This window comes from Dendrobium catenatum, unplaced genomic scaffold (genome assembly GCF_001605985.2).
Source record: "Dendrobium catenatum unplaced genomic scaffold, ASM160598v2 fragScaff_scaffold_71, whole genome shotgun sequence".
Taxonomy (NCBI): domain Eukaryota; kingdom Viridiplantae; phylum Streptophyta; class Magnoliopsida; order Asparagales; family Orchidaceae; genus Dendrobium; species Dendrobium catenatum.
In genome coordinates, this window is record NW_021318533.1 from 2198500 (window position 1) to 2219577 (window position 21078).

The following is a 21078-nucleotide window of genomic DNA, read 5'->3' on the forward strand; positions in this document are numbered from 1 at the left end:
TATGAAAAGGTAATCCCATGCAATTCAAATGATAATTTTATTTAAATATTTTTACTAATTTATTATCATAAATTAATAAAAAAACCTTCACCAATTAGACTTTGGTGGAGAAATGTAACTTCTTTACATGTTAATGATTAAATTTTATAAATTGTTACACATAAAATATAGATAAAGTAAATATTATTATATTAATTTCCCAAAAAAAATATTATTATATTATATATACTGATAGAGTATTTTTTTTCCCTTGTTGGTGCGACTGCCAGGCTGGAATTCTATTTTCGCGCTTATCTTTTGCCGATCTTACCGTCTCCACGTTTCCACGTTTCAGTTCGTCGTTCCAGCAACAGCCCCTAATCTGCCTGAGGAGAGCTCAGCTTTGCTTTTATCTCCACCTTGATCTGTTGAGCTTGTCAGGTGATCTTTTCCTGTTGTTTTAAGCCCCAATTTCTGCCCTAACCTTTCATGGAATGAACCCTATCGCCTAGATTACATATCCCTTGAATTCAAAAACTGATATTCTTCCGCTTCACTCGTGTTGAATCCTGAATCCAAGGGTATTATTTGTGGACAAAGACTTCTTGTTTTGTGAAACCCTGCTGTGATTTCAGTAGAGTCCGTGTTATATTAAAATGGATTCTAGGTGGTAAAGTTGGTTTGCTGTTTTTCTACGAAGCTCCTACAATATCTTCTGATATATATTTCAGTTCATTTTGCTACGATTGCATTGCAGGGTAGCTTGGTTTTGTGGGAGAGATTTGTAGCACCAAGCAATTATTTTTTTGAATGTAGGCTTTTCCTTAATGGAGGATAAGAGTGTCTACCATGAGAGACAGAGATTGCAGTTCTGCCTGTTGCATGCGCTCAATAATCTTCTCCAGGTAATTATTAATGTGATATTATTCATGGATGAACCACTTTCAGGCATGAATTTTTCTGATCAATATATATGCTCCAACTTACGTTGTCGTTCCAGTGAAAATTTTACTTCCCATGTTTTTATAATTTGAAATCTGCATTAAAAAATTCTTTGAAATATCATAAAAAGCACCACACATGATGTTATTGCCTGAATTGCATTCTACTAGCTGTTAGTGAGCAATCAAAATGGAGCTTTTTGTCTTCTGCTTAAAAATTTTTAAGGCTGGATAGTTAAAATGGTGAAGTGCTTTGGATGTTTTATGTAATTAGAAGATATCATGAAGACTTGAAGCTAAATTTAATAAAATTACAATTGGGCTAGCAATATTATATGGATATGAATATTAGAATGTAAAAAAAAAAGCATTGATATCTATGTTGAGTGTAATAGAAATATGAATGTTATGATCAGTGGCGGAGCCAGAAATTTTGTTTAGGGGGGGCCTAACAAACGCCATTCTCGAGGTCATGACTCATGAGTCGCGAGAGAGGAGTAAAGGAAAAAACGAACCATTGATGCTTTTCATGTTTCCAGAAAAAAATGTTGGTGGCTTCTTGGATTAATAAATTGCTTTAAAATGAAGAATTACATAAATTAGAGCAGTGGAGCTATCCTTGACTATAGGCTTTCAATTTTAAGCCACTAAAACAATCCCCTTTTAGCTTTCAGTTTTAGCTTTAGAATGGAAGTGGAGAGAGGAGCTGAATATATATAATATTGATTTAGTTGGGTGCGCTGTCATGAGTGCGCGGCTGTAGCATTTACGTTGCGCAAAAAAGCAAGGAAAAGCAAAATCCTTAATAGTAATTAATTAGATTATTAGCATTGAAAAAATAATTAAATAATTTGGTGATAATTTGATATTTAATAATTAATATTAGATAATAAATAATTAGTTAGCAACAAAAGTTTTAATAAAATCATATTTAAATAGTTAAATATTTTAAATAATAATTAATCAAATAATCCTACAACTCTACATCAAAATCTCTTTTCATCATTCTTTTCACAATGAAAGCCATTCCTCCCTCTCCCTTCCAATATTTTACCCCATTAGTCTTTCTCTCTCTACACCTTTAAGCATTGCATGATTTGATTAGAAAGTGGATTGAAGACTTAAAATGGAAAAAGTTGTAATAAATAAAAGGAAAGATGACAACAGTTATCAACTTTTTTCTCTCTCCTAAGCAAAAAAAAATTGTAGGGGGGCATGTGCCCCCCCTTGCCATGGTTAAGATAGACGCATGGAAAAACTATAAAAGACAAATTAAGAAATGATTATATCAAAGAAAATGGTGAAGTGACATCTATTGAGATAAGATATCTGAAAATAAATTTAATTGCTTCAAACATGTGTAATGATGGGTAAAATTTGTGTTCATTAGACAAGCTGATAAATTTAATGTTAGTTGGATTATGAAGGAAAATGAGTGAATCTATGATTGCATAAATATAAGTTTAAATTGATTTACATATGATAGGCTTAACACTGTTGGAGGAGGATGTTGTGCAAACAAACACAGTGGAATCAATAAATCACACAACAAACAACACAAATAACACGATGATTTATATGGTTCGACGAAGATGCTTACGTCCATGGGGAGAGGATGATGATTTCATTATATTGGAGAACAACAGAGAATTACAATAGCTCTCAAGTTTTCTCTCTTCCTCTCTTACATCCAATACAATAGCCCTCAAGTCTTATTTAAATATTTGAAACAAACACTTCTTCCAGTTTGATTCTCAATCCACTTCTTTCAAGTTTTGAAGATATCCAGTACCTCATTTTTGCGCCTCATGATGGACACGCAAACATATCTGGAAAAATATTAATAAAAGAGACAAAATATGTCTGCCCGCCGAATGATGCTGTTTTCATTGGGGCCCAAACGTTTGTGTGAACATACTCCATGATACCCTTTGTATTGTGCATGGTAGTACCAAAGGATATCCACGTTTTCTTGTTAAATACACAATATTCACAAAAGTCAAGCTTGTAGGTGCTTGCTCTTTTAATCAGTCCTTCCTTCTTCAAATCTATAAGAGAAGCCTCTTCTAGGTACAAAACCACTCTCTGACAGGACAAATGTGAATCCAGCATAAAATATCAGTATACAGGCTTTGAGGAACTACTGATAGTGATACATCATAGTCTCTTTCATGTTCTTCCATGGCAATCCTTCATGGGCGCATTCTTGAGGAGAATCAATGTGTTTTTTGTTTGGAGACTGGTCACTAGAAGAAGGATTGCCCGAAGCTGAAAGACAAGGGCAATGGAGTATTAGCCGAATCCTTCTTTACTGATTCCTTGACTCGATGCTACAACTCATGATTCAACAACACAGTATTCACCTCACCATAGTTCATGACCTCCTTCTCTTGAATGAGTGTCATCATGAAGTTCTCGTACTCATCTAGGAGTGAATTTAGTAGAAGGAGCACCTTGCCTTCATCCCCAACATCTTCATCCAGGATGATATGCCAACAGCTTTGTGAAGTCATTTAAATGCTCGTCAATTGTAATCCCATGCCTCATCTGAAACCTAGAGAGCTGATGCTTCATATGAAGTCGATTCTTCACGCTCTTCGTTAGGTAGTTGTTCTCCAAGGTCTTCCAAAGCTTCACAACAAAAGTCTCCATCATCACCCTGTACTTGATCTCTTGAGACAAGCAATTTCCACAAGCACTCTTGTTCACCTTCAACTAATCTCTCTCTGAAATTTCCTCAGGACGTTCATCGCCCTTAAAAACCTCCTCCAGATTCAAAAAGCACAACACATCCATCACCTCACATCGCCACATGCGAAAGTTCCCTTTACCGTCAAATTTCGTCACATTTATTTTGACGGGATGTGTAACTATTTGATGATCGACGTCTTCTCCATCATCTAGGTGGATGTTTCCATGGCTCCACCGGATAGCCTTCACCAGATTTGCAGTCTCCTTATGATACCAGAATTGCACCAATCCAGCTCAACAACAATCCAGAACAAAGATTAAGTCCAGTTGCAAAAAATCAACTCAATTTGTCTCGAGAATATACGAACGAGAACCCAAAAGAAAAGTTCTCTTCCGTCTTTGGTCCCCTTCTAGGCACACATGATACACTTTTTTATCGAATCAGCCTCATGCACGATCCATGCACAATCTATCTACGTTTGAACCTCACCGTGCAATTAGCCTTCCTTGGAAACCTGAGTTTTTCCACTCTGCCTTGTAGCCGCATGCTGCACGTACGCACCTTCACCTATAGAAAAGCTCTCGCCTTTGCTTCCTCACGCGCCTGCACGCTACCCTGCCCGTGCTTTGTCCTGAACTAGGCCCACACGCAGCGGCCCCTTCTTCGCTCGAAACTGTATGTTTAACCCACGCGCACTGCTCATTCCTTATACATGTCCATCTAGCCGGTTCTATCGAACAAGTCTCCAGCTCGTGCTCGTTTTCACGAATGAGCCTGCTTTCGACTCTACGTGCGACACCAGAATCCGATCAGGTATTCGCTTTGGCGTTTTGTGCATACGTGACTCAAGCACTCTTGCCTTCACGTTCTGCATGATCAAGCTCCTCGCGAAGATCCTCTCGAACTCAGCACATTTTTTTCCGCTTCTTTATTTGAACAAACACACGAACAGAACTTTCGTGTTCTTCACACCATTGCCGAAAATACTGTTGAAATATGGCTATGGTACACTTGTGCAATTAGCGAAAAAACAAACTAATATCAAGCACAAACAATCACAAAACACAACGATTTACGTTGTTCGATGAAGATGCCTATGTTTACTGGAGGGGATGATGATTTCACTAATTTGGAGAAAAATAGAGATTAAAATAGCTCTCTCTCTCATTCTCACTCTCACACAGTAGCCCATAGGTCTTTTAAATAGATTTGAGATCAAACAAAATAGGAAAAACTTCCTGATCAAATCCCTAATCAAATCCCAATCAAATCAACATAATTAGGGAAAAATCAGCTCCCTAATTAATTACAATAGTGAGCCATTAAAACTTTCCAAATAAAAACTTATTTCAATTTGGAAATAATTTCAAATCAACACATCAATCTCTTTATCCAAACAATGGATAATAACTCACTGCTTTTTAAGCTTCAGAAGCATCCACAGATCTTAACAACAACATATTGAATTGTTAAAGTTATTAACAAATAATTTAATCAGAGTTTTCCTTTTCTATCTTTCCAACTATCTAACATTGTAGAACTTTCATATTGTTTCCCAGCCTTTTATACTCCTCTAACATCCTACTATGTTTGCAATCTTATTCTCGAGAATCTAAGTTTGTGACTCCTGTATTATAGAAGACAAAATCAGGTTCATAGAGTTTTGTTGAGTAGAAAAATAAACTAATTTATTTGCATGCATATTTCATTTATTCTTTCGTCCATTTGGAATTAAGGGTAGATTTCCTTGCTTTTGTACTGCTAAAATTATTTATTGTTCCTCTTTCTCTTAATGGCAGAAGTAAATTGCCCAGACTATGGAACTAAGCTAGTATTTGCACCTTCATGTGCACTGCTTTATTCTCATTCAACACATAATTACGCTGCAGATTTACATTGCAGCATCTTTCAATGTTTTACTACATTTTTCCTGAACATCATTAGGGACTTTAGGACAAGATTTCATCCCTTTTCAAGTGCTAGCTATATGATGTTTTAATTTATTAATTTTTCCACTACATATTTGAGTGCAAATTCTACATCTGAAATGTTTTTCCTCGAGTTTACTTGTATATTAACATATGAAATCATGCTTACTAGTCATTAGTGGCACAGTCTGCTGCTTCCTTTTTAAGTTCTTACTGTTCGTACTATATAGGGGTGAATTAAAATATAGGGATTTTTACATACATAACCCCTAAAACTATTGAAAATACATATTTAACATCTAAACTTCTATATTTACTAATATACCATCTAAAATCCCCTTTGCCTTCTATTCTACCAATGAAACATCTAATTATGAAAAACAAACTAACATCCAGAGATTCCTTAGATTTCAAAGACCCAAAGTGTCATGTGCAAGATAAAGTTCAGAAAGAAAATTGCAACTACCTGCTGGGCATAAATCTCTGAACAATGTAACAAGCCTTGGTAGTTGGAAATCAACTAACAGCAGTGGCAAAGAGATCTAGGTTTTGTTTGGGACGATTTTCTTACTGCTTCTTGAAGCAGCTTTCTAGTTTTGAAATTTTAATTTTTGTACTAGAAAGCTATTTTAGCCGTCCCAAACTAAGCCCTAATAAGGTCAGAGACGGGATGCTTCTTTGATGATTGAGTTACATAGAGCGTCACAGGCCCACTTGCAGCAAAGATGAGTGGCATAGGTTGGCCTAAAGCTGCAATGATAGACAAGTACCAAATGAGGCAAAAAGCTGTTCTGTTCAAGCTAGCCAAATTTAGGCTTTTGGGAAGATGGGTGGCAATGCTATCAAATTGGTTAGGTAGATGAAGCGAGTGAATCTTGGCAACGCGTATGGAATGCTAGAGCTAAATGAAAGTTATGGCACTGTTTGAATGAGTTGGGCTGTTAGGAGAGAAATGGATTTCATTGATGTAACTCCTAAGACATTAAAATAGAAAATCTTTTTATTCATATCTGTGTTTAAGTAGATCAACAACAGCAACATTTGTATTTAAGTAGATATAAAAATTATTTATATTACGTTAAAATTTATTAATTTAACTATATAATATAATTTAATTTAAGTTATTTCATGGGGAAATCACCCTATTAATGGGGTGTAAAAGGCACTCCATTGTCCCCTGCGATAACTCCCTTGCCTCCATATTTTGAAGGATATTGCTTCATCTACCGGCATTATCAAGCACAAAATTTGTATATCAATTATGATAATAAATGCGTAGCTTATCTTGATCTGTTGGTTGGGAGCTTTGGTCCCGAAAAAAAAAAAAATAGAATAAATTACTGAGGCACTTTTGCCTCATTCAATTTATTTTAATTGTAACAGCCTTTAGATATAGTTCTTTATATCCTTCCTCTTTTCTTCTTGCTGGTAGTTACAGGCTTCATTTGAAGGAATCATATTTTAACGGATTTCTTTTTCTTTTCTGATACAGGAACAGGACTGCTTCACTCGAGCTGAATTAGATGCAATTGCTGAAAAACTTGATCATGAAGATCCTGAGAAAGGAAGATGGACTCCCCTTTCAGTAGTTTTCAAATCTCACCATAACAAACTGACAGGAAATTATGACGTAAATGTTCTCATCTCAGCACTCGAAGCTAGAAAGAAAACAGTAGTTTGGCATGATCGTCGCAATAGAGCTTCTTCAATCAACCTTTCTTCAGAAACACTACTTGGAGTTCTGCTAAACATTCCTGTGAGGAGATTTGCCGGACTTTGGCGAGGTCGGCACTGGGTTTCGATACGATGCATTGATGGAATCTGGTATAACTTGGACAGTGATCTTTCTTCGCCAAAGCCATTTCAAAATTTGAATGAGCTAACGGGATTTTTGGATCATGTAATAGGTCAGGGGGCTGAAGTTCTGGTTATCTTTCATGACAAACTTTGAAAATGCTTTTCAAATTGTGCTTATGTTGGAAACTGTACATATCTGAACCTGTGATCCCTGTTTATTTAAGTTTTTGTTCTTAGGGAAAAAAATTCTGTCAGGGCATCTAAGGTAAAATTGCGTAGGAGTTAGAAGTGTAAGGCAAACAATCAAAAGATGAGAGTATTAAGTAAAAAATATATGACATTTGTGAATATAGTAATCACAATACAGTAAGAAAGTATCCAAAACAAAGCCCAAGTTATCCTCCCACTCTTATATTTCTAGATTGTTTATTGAAAGTCATTAGAGAAGAAATTAGTTGGAAATGCTTTGAATTGGGTTTGAGCAAAGGTTCAAACTTACTGGTTTTGTGAAGATTTTGTTCAAAACTCTCTTCATAAGTCGATACCGAATGCTTTTCCAAGTGAGCGCCACATTGTCGGTTTTGGGATGCCTTATCTAACGAGCTCCATTTGCAAACTCTATTTGCTTCATACATTGTTGATCCCATTGAAGCTTACTATCGTTGAGCTCTCATTATGAATTTCTTCTCTATGAATACATAATACAGATTTGTTTAATGGGTGGAGGATGTTGTTGCATTGATTGAGTGTATAACTCATAATAGATGAAATCATGTTAATGCCAAGAAAACTTGGTATCATGTCCAATTTTCTCATATTGAACTAGATATTAAGCTATGTAGAAGGTTGTCTCCAAAAGATATCATCGACATAGATGAGCTAATAGACTTGAGTAGTATGATCATTGTATAATATCAAGGACGGATCAACAGTGTTGTCATGAAAACCTTTTAGTCTTAGATAGTGAGAAAGAGTTGCATATCATTGATGCGAAGCTCATTTAAGTCCATAGAGAGCTTTCTTTCATAGACATGCATGATCAGGGTGCTGAGGATCTAGAAAACTTTGTAGTTAAATCATAAAGTTGCTTCATTGAGCTGTCCATGAAGAAAGGCATTTGCCACAGCCAATGGTAAGACTTGAAAGTAAAATACAATACTACAATAAGGAGCAATTGAACAATGGGGAGTTTTACAAGGCTAAAGGTTTCATGATAATCAAATTCATACTTACTTGCATCATTGAGCTACCAATCTAGCTTTGTGTATGAAAATAGAACCATCCGCATTTTAGTCCAATTTAAATATTTACTTACAACCAACCAATGCATGAAATAATAATGCACCAAGTTAAAGGATTGTAGCATTTATATTCTTTCTGAGAAAAGGTGTACCCAAGAACAAAGCAAGGGGTTGATAGGGGTAACTTTGTGGGAAGCATAGGGTCAAATCCAATGGCAACATTACAAAGGTGTGTTCAATTCAAGTAGCACTATAAAGGAGCTGATATTGGGGAATTTATCAAAGTTGTGTTAAATAAGTTGATTAGGTAAATTGTTGTGAGTAGGCTACCAACCCGAAGATGAGCTAGTAAATGTACTTCAGCTAGTAATATTCTTATATCGAGCAAATGTCTGTGTTTTCATTTAGCAATGCCATTTTTCTATCGGGTATGAGGAAAAGAATATTTGTAAGTTATACCATTTGTAAAAAGAAAAATTTGAAGAGTGTTATTGGTATATTCGCTTTTACCACCATTCACAAAATGTAAATAGAAGATTGTAATATATTTTCAACAAGATATTTGAATGAAGCAAATTTTGGTGATCTCAGACTTGCATTTCATAGGATATACCTAGGCATAACGAGAGAAATTATTAACCAACAATATTAAAAAAAATGATAGCCGCAAGTAGAAATAAGTGGGGAAGTTTTGCAAACATCATAGTGAGCAATCTCAAAAAGGTGTTGATATGATATTATTTGATTTATTAAAAGATAGCCTCTGACTTTAGCAATCTCACATGAATTAAAAAAAGAAGACAAAGGAGAAATACATAATATTTTTGATATCAAACATAAAAACTTTATGTGAACGGTATAGGAATATCACCAAATTTGATGGCAACAATATATTTCTCTAACAAATAAATAGTGAACATATTTCTACCCGCTGCTATTCAATAGAGAAGCCAAGTCAGTTCTTAATAGTTACTGTTAGCTTCAATATTAATATAGATTATTATTGTTTACTTAAATAATAGTTAGTTCAAAAAATGAAAAAATTACCATAAAAAATTCACGTTTTTTGCTGCGACCATGTCATCGCTTTCTCCAACCTCGATAAATTAAAATGGCGCGGTCATCCGCCACTTACTACTGAGTCCGGGAGTCCAATTCCTTCATAGTTCATACGGAGCAAGGAATTTCTACCTATTCGGTTTCCGCCGCTTTCCGAGCTCTCCGCGCCGTCGTCGGCGTCGACTTCGATGTCGGACGCTCTCATCAACGGCGTCTCCGGGGCTGGCGGCGGGATCATCGCTCAGCTCATCACCTACCCGTTGCAAACTGTAACGTCTTTCTAAACCCGAAAACTCTCGATCTCTCTGCCTCTTAAGACACCTCTTTGTGCTCTTAGGTCAATACTCGTCAGCAAACGGAGCGCGATCTGTCCAAGTCCATAAACAGAGATGGAACTCTTAAGCAGATGTTCCAGGTCTCTATGTCGAAATGGTTTTTTTTTTTTTTGGTAATGATTTGATTGTGACTTGTAACGATTTTTATTGGTTGGCGATGTAATCACTATAGGTGGTGAAGCAGGAGGGATGGGGGCGGCTCTACGGAGGGCTGACGCCGTCACTAGTAGGCACTGCAGCATCTCAGGTGAGGATGCGCTGGCCAAGCTAGGTTTTTTTTGTTAGCAATTTCTCCGTGGAATCTCCTGTCGTGCAGTGTTCTGCTAGTTATGAGATCGAAATTCTGTTTATTATTATCTTCACTCTTACTAGATGCCCATACATAAGCACCAATATTTGGACAATAAAACACAAAAATGTGTCCTACTGTCCTCTAACTTTATATCAAAGAACATTAGCTTAGCTCGCTTCGCCTGCTAGCTCCTCATGCTTGCTCACTGTGCCCATATAGTCCCTTCACTTGCTTTCCATTCTCGTGCTCTAGCCGACCACCTCAATAGAGCTCTTGCATGCTAGCCATAATCACACGTTTGCTCTCTCACTATGATAGGGCAAATTATTTGGTGTGGACTCCGGGCGTAGCTCTATGTCCGGACTCCAATAAAATGTCACCACGGTGATCCGACGGCCACCATTTTTATTTAGCACATTTTTTCAACTTACCGTGCGGCCTGAGGACTAGAAGGCTCATATTTGGCTTTTAGTTTGGAAGCGGGGTGATTTGATGTGGAGAGGCGGAAACAGAAGAGGTAGAAACTCCTTAGCTGATTCAGGTTTTTGCTTATCTTGGGAAAATTGTTGAGGCAATATCCTAACAAAAGGGCTGTGTATTAATATTAGTGCAAGTAAAAAGACCTTGTTAGCTGATGGGGGAAAATTGAATGGCTTGTAAAGTTACAATGTAAACGGTTTCTCACTTCCCCTCTATCATACAAGCAGTAAACACAGCTAAATTATTTTGCTTCATGTAAGGGTTGCTAAATTCTTTTGGGAGCTATGGCAGCTATTTATACAGTGTACTACCATTCACTCCTTTGGGGGGGAGGGGGTGTGTTGAATTTGCTGTGATGACTCTGCTCGACTAACACATGCACTTGCTGCTGTGGTTAAATGCAAGGATATTCTATGCCTGTAAGTGAGGTTAACTTGTGTTATTGAATATTGGCAGAGAGATTGGTCATTCTTTGAACTTGCCTACATGGGAGTGCTAGTAGTAAAGTTTTCTTATAATACAATGCTTCCTTAATTAAAGAAGTTTGCAACTTTTTACAATTTATGGTTTGTTGGGGCACATCTGCAAAAGAAATTCACTGATAGGTAAAAAAAAAAAGACTAATAGATCAGAATTTGGATATTTAGTAGGGATGATGATTGATATTTTTAGATTGTGTTGTTTTAGTGTTCTGCTATTGAAATGGTTTATTGTGCTATTTAGCAATTCTTGCCAGCGGAGGAAATATAAATAAGTGATAACAAAGAAAATTGTTATTTTATCTGTTTGAAAATACAGAAGATGCCTTTTTATTCTTAGGCGCTTGCTATTTTGCTAAACACCTTATCTTCTACATCTCGAGAACACATTTATACTATGGTGGTAATCCTTTTTTATCATTTTTTGGAAGCTAAATCAATTTTCTTATCATAAAAACTTCAATAGCTGGATAAACTATTCTTTTCAAGAAAGTCAATATAATACATGACTGATTTTATTTGGTACAATGCATTGCAACACAATGATCAGTACCAAATGATGTTGAACTACATAAATATTATATTCAAGTTACTAAAGTAATTCTTCTTGTTTGGAATATTGAAATTGTGATTAGGTTGAGATGATCCAGGTGTGCACATGGTAGAGCCAATCATTATATTGTGTGGAAAATGATGAAGCACTATAAAATGACTTTGTTGAAAACAGGGATTGTGCTAAGTGAATATTTCTTGAAGCAATTTAGATGAACTATGGCAAATTGATTTAGGGATGTTAGTGTTGTAGAATTTGAACATACAAATTTTTTTTGCATATCGCCAAAAACATCAGCATATCATTATAATTTATATATCTTACTATTATATTATTCCATGAACTGACATTATTAGACATTGAATATAAATGAGTTACCTAAGAAAAAATGCTATGCTTGAGGAGTGTTTGGAGGAACTGTTACTGCTAAACAATCTTTTGCGATGTAATGCTTATGGACCGCACATGTTGCTAGGCAATCTCAAATGTTGATGTTGCTCTTGTTTAAAAAAGAAATTTTGAATGCCATGAAACAATGAAGAGGGTTGTAGAAAGTTTAATCTTGAAAATGTTTACTTGAGTACTCCTTTAACACCAACTAACCAAGATTTTCTCCTTGTAAGAGTAAATAGATTAGGGTGTCGAACTGATGATATCATAGATTAAGGTAGTATAAAAATAAATTAATATGTTTATGGTGATATCTAAAAAATTGATTATTGTATGCCTAACTTTATCTCTTAAATGTAATAAGCTAAGAGGATTATGTAAAGTAATTTTTAGAAGACCGATGCTAATGAGATTATGCATCTCATCATCTTAACCACTATTTTTTATTATGGATTTCAAACTAATTTCACTACTTACCATCTTAACGGGAGTGGGTAGGGGTGTAACTTGGGTTAGGTTGCCCATTAGCCTAGCTGGTCAATCCATCATATGATCTAAATAACAATTCATCATATGATATAAATAATTTTTTTAAATAAGTTTAAAGTTATTCATGAGTTGTTGGGAAAGGCCATTTAATTTGTCTTATGAAGGATCTCCCATTAAAGCCATTTAACCTCATATTTATTGTAGGGCATACAAAAGGGGATTTACGTTATGAAATTTTGTAATCTTGCTCATAGCCTTAGAGCTCATAAGCTTCCCTGAGCATTGTAACAATATTTGATATGCTTGCATAACTTACTAAATGAGTGTTGTCTGGATTGCTGTCACAACACAAACTTCTCTAATCACTGTAATTGTAATGTCCCAGAATTTAAAATGGAAGAGTTTTATTGCTTTTCTTTTTATAACCTTTCTCAATTAATTAACAGCTAGAGATGACTAATTGTATTCAGAAGAAATAAATACAAATAGCGGAAGACATAATTACATTATTACGGTTAATATTTACATCTTGATTTAAAATCTAAAGTTCAAAATAATATATACAATAGTCACAATATGCTACCAAAAAAAAAAACCAAATAGCTGAAAATAAAACTAAACTATTATCACTGCTTAGGCTCACTCTGTAGGTTCTTTATATTTACCTGAAATCATATAAAAATCACGTAATGAGCACATAGCCTAACAAGTAATCAAAATTTACCACTACATAGAACAAAGAATCATATATCTGCTATAGTTTCAATCAACATCAATTAACAATCAATAGTTAGTTAGTATTTGCAATAAACATTCTATAAAATTAGTATTAATCATCAGTAAAACCAATATGATTAGTAAAGCAAAATGAGATCTATCAAATTTATGAAAAATATGTTAAAATGACTATTAATCAATGTGGCATGTTAGTATGTTAGATTAATATGCCTATCAATGTCTATCAATATCCCTGTCATATGTTATATCATGTTGTATCAATATAAATACAGATTATATTAGTTATACCTCAATTTTATTTATCAATCAATTTATGTGCTACCATATAAATATAATCATGAATGCGATTATGAATAATAAGAGAGGAAATTCATTTTTAATGTGATATTTTCATCATTCCACCCCAACTGTCAATTAATTGGTTATCAATCTTTAATTTAATCCCAGCTGTCGATCAATTGGTCATCAGTCTTTATCATGCCATCATTATTCATTATCTAAAATAAATTCACATGTGGCTTTCAGTAATCAATGAAGAATTGTCACTATCTACCTGTCCGTATAATTCAGTCAATCGGTTACAGACTAACGTCCATGTTAATACCACAAATATTTTATTTTAAGGAAAGCTTGTCGGTCCACTCTCCTATGCTATGTATTATGTTTTAAGAGTCAACCCTATTAATTAGTGTTAACAATTAGCATTTCTTGCTTACATGCAAATGCCATGTTTATCTTGCTTCAGTCATATCATTTTCCATATGCAAGTCAAAATCATGGATGAAATGCAAGGAAATATGTACACAATTAATTAATTTTAGAAAATCACAACTATCTATCGTTCCGGTAAATTGTATAATGTTACAGTTAAAATGCTTGTGAAAATCATATTTATCATATACAAAAAGTTACACGGTAAAAATCTCTATAAATCAGGAGAAAATGCATTTTTGATGGAGTCGGGAGAGATAAAATCCTTAGAAATCAAAATAATCGAAAACAAGAGTAAGAATATAGTTGCTTATAATGAGTAGAACAACAACTTTTGTAATAGGAACAACAGACGAAAAAGCCCCAAAGATCTCCCTCTCTCTTCCTTCCCCTCTTCCTTCCTTTCTTTCCTTCTTGGCCAAAAATGAGGGAGGGGAGGAAATGGTGGCATGGATATTTATATTAAAATATATTAAAAATAATTTGTGTCTGGCACAACTACTCCCATCTAGCACAGTGTCGTAGCGTTGCATGTAAAAGAGCTCTACCCCGCATCGTCACCTTAGTGCCACTGCTCCTAATTTATTTTCAAAATTTCAGAGAGCTCAGCATCACGGTGGTGCTTCCCAGTTCCGTTGCGTTTGAGTGCATACTGCCGCAATGCTCCAATTTAGAATTTCAGATTTTAAATTAAATTATATTTATGGTATTTTGGGTTATTATAGTAACACCATTTGTTATGCTTGCATAACTCACCGAAGAATCTTAAATTGCTACCACCATCCTTAGGTTTACGGTTTACCTATATAACTCATTATAATTCCCTCTCTATGGCAACTCTACAATCTAATGGCATGTCATTGGGTGATTGAGACAATTTTTCCTCGTAAGGAACTAACTTTTTACTTTTCTCCCTCTCTTCTAAAGCCACCACTAGTGTTTTAGATAAGATCAAACACAGGTGATTGCCTTTTTGCTTTTGCTGAAGACCTTGTTGGTAAGAAATAGGTTTACATGTGAGGTATTGGGTAAAGGATTTCATAGAAAATAGAACCTATAGCTAGTCAAAGGAGGACATGACCTTCTATGGAAGCTAAGGTAGAGGGCAAGAGACGAGGTGGTGATGATGAAGGTTTATGTTTGTCTCGAGCCGTTGCATGCACACAATTCATGGTAGTTTACAACATTTTTGAAGGGTGTAAGAAGGGTGCTTTTACGTCATGATAGCATGGGCCCTATGGGTTAAGACAATTTGTGCATCAACCATATTCTGTTGGCATGCACTGTTTTTGGTTCTCTAAAGGAGCTCGAATTGGTTTATCTGAATAGCCCATAAAAGAATAACCAAATTCCTTTTATTCTTTCAGTGTCCTTTTATTAAATGGACTACGCCAATTTTTGTTGTATTTATTCAGGTTTTTGAAGACCAGTTCTTGAACTGGATTGGACTACCCCAACTGATAGTCCTAGGATTGAGTAGGGGTGTCAATATTTGACACGACACGAAAACCCGACCCGGACCCAACCCGGAAAATTCGGGTTGAACCCGACCCGATTTCAAAACGGGTCGGGTTCGGGTTCCAGAAATTGACCCGTTTAAAAAACGGGTCGGGTCCGGGTTGACCCGGCGGGTTGCCGGGTCAACCCGAAAAGGGTTAGTTATGATCCTCCAATCATGATTAGTCCGTCAAAGCAAATGTTCTATTCGTTAATTGTTAATTGGTAAGTGTGAATCAGTATAATTAAAAAAATGTAAATAATATAAACTACCAATGAATTAGTGCCTTGAATCATAACTCATTTTCTGCATTTAGCAGTGGCATTAGAAGAAAAGAGCACTAAGCAAAGTGCATTTTCTCTTGGATAAAGTAAAATGCAAACTTTAAACTTTTTTCATTATTCTCCCAAGTTTTAATATATTCACTACTTAACCTTTAAAAGATGTAAATAACTTTAAATGTTAAGAAAATATACCTTAAAATTGAATGGTCAACAGTACTCTAAATTTTAATTACAGAACTGTAAAGAAGCATTTGATATCCACATGAGATTTTATTATTTCTACATAGGGCATTGGCCAAAGCCTCTTTGGCAAAATAGAATTTTACTTCTTTCAAGTTAAAATGATGACTGTATGAGAAATGAATCAAACAAACTATTGGATATGATTTAGATCAACTCCTCAAGTGTGCCATCAATTCAAATAACAAAAAAAAATCATGAGATCAATTACCTCAAAGCATTCTCCAAACATGTGCCTCAAAGCACGCAAAAGTAGCTTCAAACTATGTTTTTTTATTTTATTTTTTAAGTTCAACATTCTCTCTGTATGCCCCTTTGATTTTATGTGTATTTTTTAGCATCATTTTGAATGTGTTTTCCACTATTTAAACACAGGTTTGAATGCTACGCTAAGTACCTTTTATAATTTTCATTTTTTTTATATGATGCTATAAATTCCTTTTTAACTTAGGGTGTGTAAAGTCATTTGCTTGGTGTTGGTAAAGAATGTATGGAATTTTCAAATGCTGTCTTTTGATTGATCCTCCTTACAGAGTACTTTGCTCTTTTGACAGGGTGTGTATTACTATTTCTATCAAATATTTAGAGACAGAGCAGAACTAGTCTCTCTTGCTCGCCAAAGGAAAGGTATAGGAGATGGATCTCTTGGAATGCTCCAATCACTTGTTGTTGCTTCTCTAGCTGGGTGATTAACTCTAACATAAAACTTATTTCGTCTAATTAAAGTTATCATTAGCTTAAAAGTTCATCCTGCTACTAATTTCTCCAGCATGTGCATCTGTCTAGTTTATTGTCATGAATAATACTTTGCTGCTTCTGTGATGCAGATCAGTGAATGTATTATTGACAAATCCAATATGGGTAATAGTTACTCGCATGCAGGTAGCATACCCATCCAATTTAAAATCATGCTAAGCTTCCCTTTCTGAAGTTATTTATATACTTTAGAAGCTTAAAGTACAGTTGCAGCTGATGGGTTCTTTGTGCTTTATGCATCTATTTCTTAATAGACTTTTAAGAAAAACAAGAAAGCACTACAAAAACATGATCTGCGAACAGTTACTACTGAAGTTCAAAATGTTGCTGCTGAGCCTCTCCGCTATGGAATTCTTGATGTAGTATGTATTTTTGTTCTTTTACTTCACCAGCTACTCAACAGTTGGTTTATTCTCATAAGCATAAGTTCCAAACTTCACACCAGACCGCCTTTCTATGGTTTACCTGCCACGAAAACCTTAATCTTCATGTCGCATATGTTGTTTTCTTCAAATAAAATCATGCAAGGTCTTGTTGTTTAAACCAAGAAATTGTTTTTTATATAAAAATACCAATTGAACTTTTTTGTCATTCTGTATTTTCATTCTTGCCCCTGGTATCCTTCAGTTTGTTTTTTAATGTATCAGCAGATTAGCATTTTTCTAAATAGTTTTCTTTGTTTCTTGTTCAAAATTAATTATTTGTATTCCTTAACTTGGACAGATCAAAGAACTATATGATGAAGCAGGCTTACTAGGCTTCTGGAAAGGAGTATTTCCAACACTCATAATGGTTGGTAAATGTTAAGCCTTATAAAGTTTATGCTAAATGACATTTATATACCTGTGATATGGCTTGAATGACTTTATTACTAAAGGCTTCTTATTTTATAAAGAACTAAGAAATAAGTTATACATAATTGCATTATTTTTATTCCTACTTTTTGGTTTTTTTTGCTTGAAATTAAGCCTCGTTTGCAGAAATGATTGAAACCACCGAGTAGTTTTGGGACAGAAATAATGTCCCCTGCATACAAAATATTTGAGCTTGGAACCTAACATTTCAAGTTGAGCCATGCTTTCTTCCTTCGATTTATTTTGAGATGTTATTGTATGAGAGATTTTGGGCTTCCAGCATATGTGAATCTAAGAAATGATTGTTGGGGAAGGAGCTGTGGCCATGCATCTTTATTTTCTGATGATAGAAGTTCAGACAAGAGGGGATTTAAGCTACATTTTGTTTCTAGGCTGGAGAATAGAAATTGGGGTTGGCCTGGGTGTAGGAACGGAGTAATCGAGGGTTTGAAATTTATGGTTTGTCACTAGAAATTTTTGTACAGTGAATTGAAAGGAGTAAATAGGCAGTAAAAGGCATGATCTTTCAATTTTTCAGTTTGGTCTTGCGTTTTGTCTTATTGATGGAACACGATTATGTTAGAAGTTAATAAAACTGTTGCGAATGTCAAAATCTATAATTTTGATAAAAGATAGAATGTTTTTCTTAATAAAACTAATGCTGTCAAGAAGCCAACCAGAATGCGCCACGTCACTTTTTTGCTGTGTACCGGTACATTACCGGGTGACATGGCGCATTCTAGTTGGACTTTAAACCGTCCGATTTTTACACAAAATAATTTCTCATTCTTGTGGGTCTATGATATGCTTTCACAGTTTTTGCAGATGGTGGACATGGCAAGTGGTGTGCCATAACGCCATTGGCAGGGAAGGCACCCACCCACATGGTTGAAGGACTACTAAATGGCTAAATGAAAAGTGGTGTCCAAGTGGGTGTGGAAGAAAGCAAGCGACTAAAAGATATACAATAGAGTTGTTATGGTTGTTTTGCTGTAGGTGTAGTGGAATGGTAGTATATTAAAACAACAAAGGTTTTGTATAGGGTATGTGTATCAAATTTGGTTTTTCTAAATACAAGATTCCATGCTCCAAGTCTTTTCCCATCTGCCCCTGTGGGTCTTCAAAAGATTGCTGCTAGCGGAGGTTCAGGATATAAAGGGTACGGTTGCACTATCTTGTAGAGCAAAGTAAGCATAAGCCTTTACACTCTATGCAAGCAGACCAATGAGAAAGCAGATGAGATCATACATACGATTAATCATGGAGGATAATGACTTTTACCTACACACCTCGATGGATAATAATATATATGAATCAATAATTACGAGATTTTCCCCATTCGATGCATCAACTCGAATGAGATTTATTTGATGTGGATGTCGGTTTCCCACGGGCACAAGCCCCCGTGGTTAATTACATCTTAGGCCTCGAGCTAAGAATACTCTCGATTAGGGACGCTATACTATTCTCTTCGTTGTTTGGCGCATAGTGGGGTATCTAGTTTCTCCTAATCTAAAGGAAGATAGACTCAATTAGGCTATTCAACATTCGAGGATCACATATGTACTCGGCCGGACCAAAGAGGAGAAATCTAGGGAGGAGTCATCTCATACCAAGCATGCGTGAGAAAAAAGATGGAAGCGGAAATAGAATGGTGGAAGAGAAGGAGAAATGGAAGAAGAAGAAGAAGATAGAAGAAGAAGTAGGGGAGAAGAAGAAGAAGAAGAAGATGAGGGGAGAAAGGGGAAGGAGGAGATTATCTTGCAAGCGAAGAGAGGCCGACGAGAAATGCTTTAGCGGCTGACGTCAAGCTCGGCTAAGGCAAGTCCGGGCTGTACGAGAGAGGAAGAGGTGAAGGGGTTTTGGACTTGGGGCGTACAAACAAGAGGAGCAGAAGAGGGAGGCTGTCCGTCTGGGCTTCCTGCGTGAGTTGGAGTCGAAGGGAAGGATGAGCTTTGGTCTCCTTTGCTTGAGGGAGAGTAATCGAACCAGAGAAGAGGAGGAGAGGAATTTCGCCTGGGTATGCGAACTAGAGAGAGGCCAATAAAAAAAATCCCCTCACCCCCTCCCCCCTTTTACGATCTGCCCGCCCAAGGGGATAGGAGATCGGGAGCTTCTTCTGTCAGTTCTAGATGCCCAAAAATCGAAATCCCCACTCGCTTCTGCTTTTTCAATTTTCCTTATACTTGAAACGGGGCCCTTCCGCTCGTGCTGCTACTTGATTCCGCTAAAAACAACCTGCCTTCATTGCATAATCGGGGATTCACACGGATGAACCCCCTGGCCAACGACAGGTTTTTGAATCTCAAGGCAATCAGAACCGTAAAATGCAATTACTTGATTTGGAAGCGTATTCAAGTTGATTAGAAAGTCATTAAATTTTAATTGTGGTTAATTTGAACTACTTGAGCTAAATTGATCCCGAATCAGACCCGATTCAAGTCGATTCGATTATTTTGCATCAATCGCATCGTTTTGTTAAAATTACGTTCAATTCAACTCCAAAGTGCATTGAATTGCATTCGACGGGGCTAACGTGGTTGATTGAGCTTAATTAAACTTCGTTGTGTGCTAGCCTGTAAAGTTGTATGCTAGCCTGACACACATATTGAAAGAAGTGCGATAGTGAGAAAATTAGAATTTCAAAATTTTTCTAAACTAAGCGTACTGTACGATTAGCTATTCGGAAAAGTCATTGAAACAACTAATTAGCATAATTAAAACTATTTGAACTCATCATATTGTATGATCAAGCTCGTACAGGATGATCAGTTGAAATTAAGATCTCAGCCGCCAATCATAATTTAGGCAATATTTTAAAATTCAAAATATTTACTAATCATACCGTACAGTAGGTATCGTACTGTACAATATAATCAAATATTGCCTAAATTAATCATGTAATTAGGAATCAAATTTGGATTAATTCATTCAGTCAGATCGTATTGTACGATTGAACCAATCATACTATACGACTCGATCTTTGCATGTGATGATATTTATTCGTCACCAATTGTAAGGGACGATAGTCTAATTCGATTGAACTAATCGCATTGGATGATGCATTATATCGTATCGGACGATCAGAACAAACACTTGAACTGATTGTACAGCGCCTCGCTCTTCGTATAGTACTAACAGAGATATTTGAACTAATCGTAGTAGATGATCTGTGAGCGTACTGGAGGATATTTGATCGTACAGTACGATCAATGACGATAGAATTCAATTTTAAGGATTTTTTTAAGCCCTCTATTTAAGCTTTCTCATAAGATTTTGTAAAAGTCTTTTTGGCATTCATTGAATTATTTTCTTCTAAAGAAAGCTTGAAGAGAGAGCCTA

General features: G+C 35.7%; 2 protein-coding genes across 8 annotated transcripts in view; both read left to right on the top strand.

The window, feature by feature from the left end:
• Nucleotides 1–262: 262 nt before the first annotated feature.
• LOC110094141 (josephin-like protein) lies at nt 263–7685 on the top strand. Of its 6 annotated transcripts, none has more exons than XM_020819297.2 (3): nt 263–649; nt 737–884; nt 7033–7685. In XM_020819297.2, the coding sequence occupies exons 2-3, from the start codon at nt 807–809 to the stop codon at nt 7489–7491; spliced, it is 537 nt and encodes a 178-aa protein (XP_020674956.1). In that variant the 5' UTR covers nt 263–649; nt 737–806; the 3' UTR covers nt 7492–7685. The 6 variants fall into 6 exon arrangements, with proteins under 6 accessions (XP_020674956.1, XP_020674957.1, XP_028551399.1 ...); XM_020819298.2 differs by having other exon boundaries at nt 263–646; XM_028695566.1 differs by having other exon boundaries at nt 263–560.
• Nucleotides 7686–9697: 2012 nt separating this feature from the next.
• The window catches only part of LOC110094157 (peroxisomal nicotinamide adenine dinucleotide carrier), a 23249-nt gene continuing 11868 nt past the window's right edge, over nt 9698–21078 (top strand). Inside the window, exons 1-7 of one of the 2 annotated variants that reach the window (XM_020819322.2) lie at nt 9698–9906; nt 9975–10052; nt 10145–10219; nt 16681–16811; nt 16954–17008; nt 17137–17244; nt 17606–17674. In XM_020819322.2, the coding sequence (XP_020674981.1) occupies nt 9826–9906; nt 9975–10052; nt 10145–10219; nt 16681–16811; nt 16954–17008; nt 17137–17244; nt 17606–17674 (597 nt within the window). In that variant the 5' untranslated portion in view covers nt 9698–9825. The remainder of the gene's footprint in view (nt 9907–9974; nt 10053–10144; nt 10220–16680; nt 16812–16953; nt 17009–17136; nt 17245–17605; nt 17675–21078) is intronic. The other variant, XM_028695578.1, reaches the window with a different exon arrangement.

Excerpts from the sequence above, each read along its gene's own strand:
- LOC110094141 (XM_020819297.2), top strand. The coding sequence starts at position 807 with ATGGAGGATAAGAGTGTCTACCATGAGAGACAGAGATTGCAGTTCTGC. Across the intron at positions 885-7,032 it reads CGCTCAATAATCTTCTCCAG|GAACAGGACTGCTTCACTCG; the intron begins GTAATTATTAAT and ends TTTCTGATACAG.